The sequence below is a fragment of the Danio rerio genome, chromosome 17 (assembly GCF_052040795.2).
Source record: "Danio rerio strain M-AB ecotype USA chromosome 17, GRCz13ab, whole genome shotgun sequence".
Classification (NCBI taxonomy): Eukaryota; Metazoa; Chordata; class Actinopteri; order Cypriniformes; family Danionidae; genus Danio; species Danio rerio.
In genome coordinates this window covers 36479326-36492401 of record NC_141037.1, presented here as the reverse complement: position 1 = coordinate 36492401, position 13076 = coordinate 36479326, and the positions used below count along the sequence as shown (strand labels likewise).

The window sequence follows — 13076 nt, the reverse complement described above, 5'->3', positions numbered from 1 at the left end:
ATTATGTTGGAGGTTTTCTTTTTTAATGGACTAAAAAATGGCATAAACTTAATGGAAAGCCAAAAATTTAACACCTATTGAAAAACCAAATCTCAAAATGAACCAGTGCATAAAAACACTGTTTTTGCCAGTAGTGTCTCTCGACCATCAATGATGTGCTCACTCGATTATTCATTGATATCCCTACCTCAGTCAACCCTGTATCTCAAACTTTTCCTCTGCAGAGCACCTGTCTCCCTCTGAGTGTGATGGAGATATGCTGGGTTATGACCTGTACAGCAGTGCTCTGGCTGATATCTTGAGTGAACCCACAATGCAGCCTCCCATCTGTGTGGGCCTTTATGCCCAGTGGGGCAGCGGCAAGTCCTTCCTACTGAAGAAACTGGAGGGTATGAGCCTGACCACATGTTAAATGCTATGTCATGCAGTTTATTGAATCACATATATAGGTTCCTTGTTGGATCTTTAAATCTAGGTGAGGTGTGATTTGTGTGTGTGTTTTTTTCTGTATACCAGATGAGATGAAGACATTTGCCGGGCAGCAGGTGGAGCCGTTGTTTCAATTTTCATGGCTGGTGGTGGTTTTGACTCTGCTGCTGTGTGGATCTGTGGCTTTGGTCCTCGGCTTTGCTGTCGACACAAAACTGGCCATCGCTGTAGCCCTCACTCTGCTCGCTCTCATGTACATCTTCTTTGGTGAGAAATGGACAAATTTATTGTCCAGAGTATTTATATTGGCCAATTGTACTTTTTTTATTTGCAACATACAACAGTGAAGGAAAACTTAAAATTAGGGATGCATGATATATCGAAGGCCATATCGTTATCGGCCGATAAATGCTATTTTTAAGATTATCTTTATCGATCCGATGTCTAAATTAGGCTGATATCTTTAAGCCGATAAATTTCGTAATTGTTGCCGTGCACGCGTGGGCGGAACATGTTCAGACTTGTTCATGGATCTCTCCTCACACTGATTATTCTTTCAAAGGTCGTCCTTTCTTCATGTGGTATTGCTGTGCATTAATAACTCAGTAAGTAACCATTATACTTATCATTGTAGATATGTTTGATTTAGTGCCATTGTGTATTTTGCTTCAAATCGCCTCAGGAAAAAATATTACATATGAAAGCCTTTCCTGCTCTGTCTCTTTGTTGTGTTAGAGATAGCAGGGAGATTTACTTATTACTCCAGGCCCGAATAATATTAGTTTCGGGGTTAATTATTTTAGTTGCAGCCGGTGAATGAATGAGGACCTGAAAAAAGCGCTCCTCTTTTCTGTCTCTCCCTCTTCGCTTCACACACACACACACACACACACACACACACACACACACACACACACACACACACACACACATACCAAACTGACCTGCACACGTGATGCGCTAAACAAAAACTTTACGAAAGGTTTTTAATCTAACATAATTTTTTGTTATTATCAACGCATTGCTTCCCATGTGTTGTTGATGTAAGATTGTATTCAGTTTGATCGGAATATTCATATTGATTATAACGAGCTCGCGAGAGCTTTTACCGCACGCGCGCACACACACAGATCTGACAGCCTTCACACACACATAGATCTTGAGCCTTCACAGATCAACAGGGGTGAGCCTAGGTGCACCGGTCACTGAATCCAGCATACGGGCCACACGTTCTGTCTTTATATACTGCTCTGTGTGTGTCATAAAGTCATCTGAGCTCAATGATCAGGTTTGTATCAAAATCCGAGGGCAAATCTGCGCCCTCACAACGGTTTATCATAAACTTTTCATTGATCATTTTCCCCGTGATTGACAGGAAGAACAAACACAGAATCGTTGATGCTACATGTGTTCAAAAGAATCTAAAACGCCAAATAGGATGAATTTATGTCGCATTTTTAAAAATAATACATAAATATATCTATATTACTTGTACTGTGGCTCTGAACTGTCAAAACACCTCTAAAAAAGGCTTTTTCGGACATGACATATTTGTACACGCGCACATTACTGTAACCCGTTTTATTCAAGAACATTTGAGCTGGTTTTAGTCCTTAGCTCTGTAATTTTCATCTTATTTAAAATATATTTAACTTGCTTGTTAATTAAATCCCATTTTGTTATTTAACATTTTAATTTTATGCAACAGTCAATTTGCATGTTAATTTGCTATGAAGAAAATGAAATAATGTATTTTTTGCATGCTGATTTGTGTGTAATCAAGAATATAGGTTTATATTATCACCTTGTAATTTTGAAATCATAGCTTTTTTGCTTTGAGTATAGGCTATTCAGTTCAAAAGAGCAGAGTTTCAGCTTTTATGAAGTTTGCTGTATAAAAATATAACATTTTGAAATATTTATAATTATCGGCCTATATATATCGGCTATCGGCCTCCAAGTCTGAAGAATTATCGGTATCGGCCAAAAAATCCATATCGATGCATCCCTACTTAAAATGTATGAATTAAAAGCTACACATATATAAAAATAAACATATATTTACATATTATTATTATTATTATTATTATTATTAATAGAATTATTATCATTATTATTACGAGTCAGTTAGCGAGTACTATTTATTTATTTATTTATTGAAATTTTTTACTGTATTAAATTGCAGTGGATATACTACTATATATGACTGTATATACTAACTTGAAGTGATCATCACAATATAATAATAATAATAATAATAATAATAATAATAATAATATTAATATGATTATTATTATTATTATTATTATTATTATTATTATTATTATTATTATTATTATGGATACATTTTATTATTATATATTATTATATACATTATTATGGATACAAATTAAATGATTTAATTATATATTTTTATTATTTAAATTAAAGAAAATATTATATTATTTAATTGTAGATATAAAATTGTTAAGGCTTTCACAAGTACTATTTACTAATACTACTGCTAAAAATTATAATATTAACAATTACATGGTGCCATGGTAGGTAGTGCTGTCACCTCACATCAAGAAGGTTGCTGGTTTGAGCCTCGGCTGGGTCAGTTGGCATTTCTGTGTGGAATTTGCATGTTCTCCTCGCGTTTCGCGTGGGTTTCCTCCGGGTGCTCCGGTTTCCCCCCCACAAGTCCAAAACCATGTGGTACAGGTGAATTGGGTAGGCTAAAATAGTCCGTAGTGTTTGTATGTGATTGAGTGTGTATGGTTGTTTAATGGTGAGGGGTTGCAGCTGGAAGGGCATCTGCTGCGTAAAACATATGCTGGATAAGTTGGCGGTTCATTCCACTGTGGTGACCCCCAGATTAATAAAGGGACTAAGCCGAAAAGAAAAGGAATGAATGAATAGTAATAATAATAATAATAATAATTAATATAATTAATGTATATAATTACTTTGATTAAAATTAAAGGCAAGTTGTTGTTTTTAATTAGCATCTAGTTAGTTGCCAGTTATTTCTTTGTTATTTATAAATAAATGAACAAATTAACTAAACAAAGGACAAATGAATGAACCATCAATTTTAAAATAATTTTAATAATCTTTAGTTATTTTATGGGGATTTTTTTTTAAGACAACAATTTGCCTTTTATACCAAATTTTTATATCTAGATTTATATCTAAATAAACACAAGGCACCCCGTATTTCACCCCACTCAGTCCTTAAAAGGTTAGTTTGATCAACAATGTAATTTCTGTCATCATTTACTCATCTTCCACTTGTTTTAAACCTGTTTGAGTTTCTTTCTCTTTTTGAACACAAAATAATATAATTTGAAGAATGTTGTAAACAAGTAGCCAACATTTCTTATTCTTCAAAATATCTTATTTTGTGTTCACCAGAAAAAAAGAGGAACTACTTGAAAGGGTGTAAATGGTGAATATTTCTTTGGTGGAACTAATATGCACTAAACTGTACAAATAATAATGTCCAGCAGAGTGCAGCATTGCACTTCACAATCTTCACAACCAGACTATAGATTGTAAGTTGAATTGTCAGTTCCACAGAGAGGGGTCTGGATGCAGACATGGTATAGTTGCCAGCTGAGCTGCCCTTAATGTTTTTTAATGCACCAAATATCCCCACCCTTAACCCTACCCCTCACAGTGATGTCACTAGCTCCATTGAGTGCATTATGTCTGAGATTGCAAGTCTGAGATATGCAGTTTCAGTTTGCACCCAGACTCTTCTGGTTCCACAACTGTCTTGCATTCTCCTAAACTCCAGGTTAAGTTTAGTTCATCAAAAAGTGACTGCACCATCTCATCATCCTGTTCTCATGTACTGTGTTGCAGTGTTGGTCTACTTTGGTGGGAGAAAAGCAGGTGAGAGTTGGAGTTGGGCCTGGGTCCTAAGCACCAGACTGGCCCGACACATTGGCTACCTGGAGCTGCTACTTAAACTCATGTTCGTCAATCCACCAGAGCTTCCAGAGCAGACCACCAAAGCCCTGCCTGTCCGGTAAACACATCCCTGCATTTCACTGCTGTTTAATTAGACACAATTTAAGTAAAAAAAGGCTAATTCTGTAGGTTTAAAGCCCTCCTGAAGTGCTTTGAATTTGTAGCTTTGTTCATAATGATATAAGGGACTAAGCTGAGAGAAAATGACTGAATAAATAAATGATTGTTCGAAAGAGCAATCATTGACATCCACCGTAGTAAAAAAAAACCTGATGGAAGTCAATGGCTGTATTTTAAAACATTCTTCACATTATCTGGTTTTGAGTTTAACAAAAGAAAAAAACTCAATCAGGTTTGTGTGAAATATCCCTTAAAGACCCCCAAAACTCTTGAATTTTGATTTGAGGGGACTTTAAAGATGTAATCTGCTCTGTCTGTGGGTTTGCAGGCAGGATAAAGAAAGCGTTGGATTACCTGAACATTCTGCTGAAATGCGCACATGTGCGAGGCTCTTTTTCAGTCAGTCTTTTTTTGTTCTCCATCTGTCCAGGTTTCTGTTCACCGACTATAACCGTCTGTCGAGTGTGGGAGGGGAGACATCCATGGCTGAAATGATAGCCACGCTGTCCGATGCCTGCGAGAGAGAGTTCGGCTTCTTGGCCACCAGACTCTTCAGAGTCTTTAAGAATGATGAAGCTCAAGGTGGGTCTGTGGAATGTGCAGTATTAAAACACACTCACTGCTTTGAATTTGTTGTAATACTTTTTTTTTGTTTTATTATTATAGAATAATATTTGACAAATAATATTTGACTAGATATTTTTCAGGACAATTCTATACAGCTTTAAGTGACATTTAAAGACTTAACTAGGTGAATTAGGTCAACTAGGCAGGTTGGGGTAATAAGGCAAGTTATTGTATAATGATAGTTTGTTCTGTAGATTATCAAAACAAAATAAAGCTCAAAGGAGCTAATAATTTTTACCTTAAAATGGTTCTAAAAAATAAAAAAACGGCTTTTATTCTAGCTGAAATAAAACAAATCAGACTTTCTTCAGAAGAAAAAACATTATCAGACATACTGTGAAAATGTCCTTTCTCTGTTAAACAACATTTGGGAAATATTTAAAAAAGAAAAAAAAAATCAAAGGGACTAATAATTCTGACTTCAACTATACAAGGCTCTCGGATGCAATGGCTTTTATCTTGGGAAAATGGTCTGGTTATGGATGATGTACAGGATTGTTTAAACTTTTAGTTTTGCTCATTTGGTATTGTAATATTCGTTAATAGTTTGAATTAATTTCTTTGGAGTTTTTTATTTATTTATTTTTTCTTGAATTAGAATTTAGTTTGAATTTTAGTTTAATGTTAAAAATAAGTAATTTTTTATAAATGTGATAGTAATGTAATATTTATATTTTATATTATATCAGCTTTGTTTCAATTAATAAAAACAATATTAAGTAGCTATAGTTATTGTACACTTCAGGTAAAATCACCTTGTATGTGTATGATTTCATGAAAGCTCATTTTGATGATTATTGTAATTTTTGTTAATAACGATAATAATAATAATAAATTTAAATTTAAATTTATATTGATTATATTTCTAAATATTTCAATGTTATCATTAAATATAACTTATTGTTAATGTTATTTAAAATTTAAAACTCAAAATAATATTAATAATAATAATAATAACAGTTATACAATTACAATTCTCTCATACACTACGGACAATTTAACCTACCCAATTTACCTGTACCGCTTGTTTTAGAACTTTGGTGGAAACCCGAGCACCCAGAGGAAACCCACGCGAACAAATGTATATATATATTATATTTCTAAATATTTCAATGTTATCATTAAATATAACTTATTGTTAATGTTATTTAAAATTTAAAACTCAAAATAATATTAATAATAATAATAATAACAGTTATACAATTACAATTCATGAGTAATATTTTTGTATAGAATAAACATTTACACGTCTAATAATTTATTATCAAAATCACATAAATGTGTTTGATTTCATAAAAGCTCATTTTGTTAATCAATATAATTTTTGTTAATAATAACTAAGAATAATAATATTTATATTTAAAATGTTTATATTTTTAATTATTTTTAATGTCATCAATAAATATACATTATTGTAAATATTATTTTAAAAACCCAAAATATTAATTAAAAATTATTCTAAAAATAATATTAATAATAATAACATTTTATTAATAATTATTAATTTTTTATTATTGTAAATTATTGTTATTGTTGTTATTAATAATAACAACAATAATAAAAGTTATATTTAAAATGTTTATATTTATAATTATTTTAATGTTATAAATAAATATACATTATAGTAAATATTATTAAAAAACCAAATAATATTAATAAACATTAATAACAATAATAATAAAATGTATATTTAAAATGTTTATATTTATAATTATTTTTAATGTCATCAATAAATATTTTATATATATTACATTATTGTAAATATGATTGAATAACAAATAATATTAAGAAACATGTATTATTATTATTATTATTATTATTATTATATTAATTATTGTCATTAATAATTAATCACAAACTGAAGACTGTGTTAATAATAATAGTAATAAATAATATTTATATTTAAAATGCTTATTTAATTTTTTATGTCATCAATAAATATACATTATTGTAAATATAAAAAACAAATAATATTAAGTATTATGATTATGATGATGATGATTATTATTATTATTATTATTATTATTATTATTATTATTATTATTATTATGATTATTATATTAATTGTATTAATAATAATAATAATAATAATAATAATAATAATAATAAAAATAATAATAATATATTTAAAATGTTATTTAAAATTATTTTTAATATCATCAATAAATTCAATTCATTCAATTTCTTGTCGGCTTAGTCCCTTTATTAATCTGGGGTCGCCACAGTGGAATGAACCGCCAACTTATCCAGCAAGTTTTTACGCAGCGGATGCCCTTCCAGCCGCAACCCATCTCTGGGAAACATCCACACACACATTCACACACACACTCATACACTATGGACAATTTAGCCTACCCAATTCACCTGTACTGCATGTCTTTGGACTGTGGGGGAAACCGGAGCACCCGGAGGAAACCCACGCGAAGGCAGGGAGAACATGCAAACTCCACATAAAAACACCAACTGAGCCGAGGATCGAACCAGCGACCCAGCGACCTTCTTGCTATGACGCGAACGTGCTACCCACTGCGCCACTGCGTCGCCTATATTAAATATTATTAAAAAATAAAAATAAAAATAATATTAATAAACCATTTATTTATTTGTTAACAACGACAATAATAATAATAATAATAATAATAATAATAAAAATAATAATATCTATATTTAAAATGTCTATTCTTCTTTAATTCATTTTCTTTTCGGCTTACTCCATTTAATAATCCGGGGTCGCCACAGTGGAATGAACTGCCAACTTATCCAGCATATGTTTTTACGCAGCAGATGCCCTTCCAGCTGCACCCCATCACTGGGTAACATCCATACACATTCATTCACTCTCATACACTACGGATAATTTAACCTACCCAATTTACCTGTACCGCTTGTCTTTGAACTGTGGGGGAAACCCGAGCACCCAGAGGAAACCCACGCGAACATATGTATATATATATATATATATATATATATATATATATATATATATATATATATATATATATATTTATATATATATTTTTATATATATATATATATATATATATATATATATATATATATATATATATATATATATATATATATATACATATATATATATATATATATATATATATATATATATATATATATATATATATAAATATATATACATATATATATATATATATATGTATGTATGTATGTATGTATGTGTGTGTGTGTTAATATTAATAATAATAATAATAATAATAATAATAATAATAATAATAATAATAATAATAATAAAATAACAAAATATAATTAATATTTTTTTGAATATGGTAAACATTGACACACCTAATAATTTATTCATTGATCATAATAAATATAATTTATATATTTAACACATCCAACTATTATTTAAAATTATTAAATTATTCAAATACTTTTAATGGTAATCTCACCAAGGAATTTACCAATTTATTTATTAAAAATCCTACAATGTGATGTCTGATTTTTTTTCTTATTTTTCTTTCATAGTTGAGGTATACCCAGAGATATATAAAGTATTAGAGACCTAGAAGTACTAAATTATTCAACATTTTTTGAACCTAAGTATTGTAAGTAGTTTATTTCAAAAATTTACTACTCAAGTACTGAAAGAAAAATTACAAGTATTTTGTAATGTTGTAGTTAAAGAAAACAGTCAAAAGACATCATACTGTTTTGTTTATTTTAAATGTCTTTTTTTGGGGCAAGTGATTAAGCAGAACAAAAAGAAACATGGCTTACGATTTGTTTTTCTCTCACGCTTGAACCACAGATCTTTTAAAGTTGTGTGTCACAAAAGCACTCCGTAATCCACTCAAAGCGCTATTAAAAAACCATTTTCGGATCACAAAATACCGGTTGTAAACGATGGTCTCATGGTTTGGTTCGGTTACGATTATCATGCCATCGATTTGGTTCAATTCGATATCTCGGTGCGTTGCCGATGCTTTACATAAATAAAATGATTTTTTTTCTTCACAACTCAAGATTTTTTTAATTAAAATCTATAAATATATTAATATTTATATATTATTTGTAATACAATTTTGGTCTTTAATACAGCAGTAAGATATATGAACTATACCCTTAATTTGACCTGTTCAAAGAAAACACTCTTTCTGAATGTATCAAACAAAACTCCAACATATCCATAATCCATAATAGACACAGTGGAGAAAACTTGCACCTCGGGTACGCTTGTGTCAGGATCCACAAGTATCGCTTTAACAGCCAAGAGGAGAGTAAAAGTTACCTCACAAACAGGCCAGTGTAGTGCAGCTATTGAAACCCATTTTCGGATCACAAATTACTGGTTGTAAACGATGTAAACGGAAGTTCTAAACATTCTACCAGAAGACACTGGTCGCTATGCCGCCTTCCATGCAGCAGCCAAGAAAAAGGTCTATAATTTTAACGAGCAGGGGTGTGAATCCAAAGTGATTCAGATGTCCAAAGTGAGAGAAAGACAGGTAAAGATGGAGTTATACAGCATTTCTCCATTGTAGTGAAAAAGCAGCTTGTGTGAAGTGCAGCCTTCATTGTAGTAAGAGCATTATTTACTCGCCCTCGCTTCCTTCGCCATAGTATTGCGACATCACGCACAGGAGATAAATGACATTGGTACGTAATAACTGGATATGATCTTTTAGTGAACCGATATCAATAATTTTGACACCCCTAGTAATGAGTAATGATGCAGCACATAAAAAAATCTATCAGAGTAAAAGTATTAAACTCATGGAAAATATGTACTGAAGTAAAAGTGGAAGTAGGAGAAAAAAAACAACAATCCAGTAAACTTAAGATACAGCCTTTTAGTACCTAAGTAAAGTAGTGAAGTAGTTCTACTTTGTTACTATACATTTCTGGGTATACCTATGATGAAAGTTAAAGCTCTCGTCTTTTTAAGTGGGAGAGCTTGCACAGTTGGTGGCCGACTAAATGTTTTTTTCTAAATGTTTTTTTGCCCCACTGTAGATATTTACAACTTTTTTATATAGTTTTACAGCTTTAAATGTTTCTAATTGAATACCAATTTAGTTTTGTGATTATGTTCTTTCACGAACCTGTGCACATTATTGTCTGTCTGTTTTGGATTGTTTCAGGAAAAAAGTGGAAGAAGACGTGCTGTGTGCCGTCTTTTGTGTTGTTCGTGTTGACGTCGGGCTGTCTGATCACAGGCATGGCTCTGCTGGCCATCTTCAAGGTGGACTCGGAGAACCTGACGGTGAATGCGGTGCTGATCTCCATGGCCAGTGTTGTGGGTCTGGCGCTGCTGCTAAACTGCAGGACCTGGTGGCAGGTGGCAGATTCTGTGCTTCACTCTCAGAGGAGGAGGCTGCTCAACGCTGCCAACCGCATGCACAAACTCAAAAGTGAGGGATTCATGAAGGTAAACCCATATAACAACTAGTGCCTGTTTACAGTCTATTGCATTCTTATACTGAGTGAATAATTGAGTGGCCTAAGCATGATTTAGAGAGAAAAATATTTCCGTGTTAATTCTTCCACTTCCTTGTTCACCTTAAATTGCATAGCATTTTGTGTTTTTAGTTAAACATTTCTAATGGATGTTTTTTAAATGATTTCTATTAAAGTTACTAAAGAGTCTGGATCACACCATAATGGATCAAAAGTTCATTGGAGAAAATCTCCATTTTTAAATTTTTACCTAATTGTATTTATTTAATAAATCTAATAATAAAGCTTTTTTTTATTATTTATTTAATGATTAGGTTTTCTACATTTTAGTTTAGTTTAGTTTAGTTTAGTTTAGTTTAGTTTAGTTTAGTTTAGTTTAATATTTGACCTGTCTGTGTTTTGGCCTGTCAAAGAGATGAGATCCTAAACCATTTTATTATACCACCATAAATCTAAATCTCTGATTAAAAAAAAAAACTTTAATAGTTTTAAAAGTATTGTACAGTGATTTTTTTCTGAGCTTTTGAAGTGTCAAATTTTATTAATATTTTACATTTATTTTGTTTGTTTTATTTTTTATTTTTTTGTCCTATCAAAGAGATGAGATCCTAAACCTTTTTGTCGTACCATCATAAATTTAAAATTTCTGAAAAAATGAAGACTTTCAGCTTTTTAATAATAATAATAATAATAATAATAATAATAATAATAATAATAATAATAATATAATTCCTTACATTTATGTAGCGGATTTCTGGACACTCAAATCGCTTAACATGTTTTTGGGGTAATCTCCTCGTTCACCACCAGTGTGCAGCATGCACCGGGATGACGAGACAATAGCCATATTGTGCCAGACCGAACGCCAGCTGATTGGTGGAGAGGAGACAGAGTGATAAAGCCAACTATGATATGGGGATGGTTAGTAGGTCATGATTGACAGAGGCCAGTGGGCAAATTTGGATAGGATGCCAGGGTTAAACCCCTACTACTTTCGTAGGACATCTTGTTTATTTATAATGACCACAGAGAGTCAGGACCTCGGTTTAACGTCTCATCTAAAAGACGGTGCTCACTGAGCAGTAGAGAGTCTCCTTCACTATGCTGGGGCATTAGGACCCACACAGACCACAGGTTGCTGGTCTCACTAACACAACTTCTGGCAGCAGCCAGAACTTTCCCATGTGGTCTCCCATCCAGGTACTGACTGGGCGCAGACCTGCTTAGGTTCAGTGGGTGACTGTATGTAATGTTAACTTTTTTGAAGTGAACTTAAAACTTTTTAAGTGTCAATTTTGTATTTGATTTGATTAGATCATTATTTAATTTAGGTTTATTTTATTTTTCTTAACCAATGAGCCCACAACATGAACCATAGTCATTTATCATTAGTAAAACTGACATCTTTGCTTTATTTTATTAAAAAGTTTTTCAGATAAAGTTTGGTTTGTATGGTTCACTTGTTTTTTTTTCTGTCAAGTTTTGAAATGTTATTTAATTATTTTTTAATTTAATTTTTTTAAAATTTTATTTTATATAGTTCTTTGTTTGTTTTTAACTAATTCATTTATATTTTTATTGACTTTATTTTTTATCAAATGTTACTAACAGAGAGCCTACCTCATTCAATCAAAAAGTTTCTGTTTTAACAGCTTTTTTTTTTTTTTTTTGCACAACTAATCAGTGTCCTTTTTTTCTCAGGTTTTGAAGTGTGAAGTGGAGCTCATGGCTAAAATGGCTAAAACCATTGACAGCTTCACTCAGAATCAGACCCGACTGGCTGTCATCATCGATGGCCTGGACTCCTGCGAACAGGACAAGGTGTTACAGATGCTCGACACGGTACGTTTGTATATGTGTATGTGTGTGTGTGTGTGTGTGTGTGTGTGTGTGTGTGTGTGTGTGTGTGTGTGTGTGTGTTTACTTTCACCAGCATTAGACTTGTAAACCTCATGGAACATCTCCCATATAACCAAACACCAGCATACAAATCTTATTCACTGTCAGGATCGCATTTGCCTGTGTATTCAACCCATGCCAAGAAGCTGTTGGTGGCACAAGCCATCCATCTCCGCTGTTCAAATATAAGAGATTCATTCTTTCTGGACTAAATGGACAAACAAGGTGCCTCGTGTTCACTCGGTATGAAGAACAAGCTATCCAACATCTCATGGATGTGAATCGGTGCTCAGATTCTTCTTTCCCAGCTGGACTAATGGAATTTCCTTCAGCTAAATGTCATTATTTGGGTATAATCCTCTTGCATTGGCAGCCCGTTAACCGCTAATGAAATCTGCCCATTTACCAGGCAGCCTCAAAGCTTCCTTTGTAGCGCAATTAGCCACATCTCTTTAAAATCCAGATCTTTTTGTTTCAGATTTTGATAGGAATTACCAAATTGGATTTTTTTTACCCTTCAAGCTTAATGTTGTTCCAATTGATAATGCTGATGTGTTTTGTAGGAAAACATGACGGGTATGAATGCAGATGGCGCTTTGTGGCACTGTTTA

At 32.1% G+C, this 13076-nt stretch overlaps 1 protein-coding gene across 18 annotated transcripts in view; it reads left to right on the top strand.

Annotated features, from left to right (window-relative positions):
- The window catches only part of kidins220a (kinase D-interacting substrate 220a), a 147858-nt gene that overhangs the window by 33731 nt on the left and 101051 nt on the right, over positions 1–13076 (top strand). For all 18 annotated transcript variants that reach the window (XR_015513607.1, XR_015513604.1, XR_015513603.1 and 15 more), the window contains 6 exons: positions 225–389; positions 517–696; positions 4279–4444; positions 4937–5088; positions 10251–10537; positions 12268–12408. Coding sequence is in view for 9 of the 18 variants with exons in the window: in XM_087290792.1 (XP_087146918.1) it covers positions 225–389; positions 517–696; positions 4279–4444; positions 4937–5088; positions 10251–10537; positions 12268–12408 (1091 nt within the window). In the remaining 9 variants the exon portion in view is untranslated. The remainder of the gene's footprint in view (positions 1–224; positions 390–516; positions 697–4278; positions 4445–4936; positions 5089–10250; positions 10538–12267; positions 12409–13076) is intronic.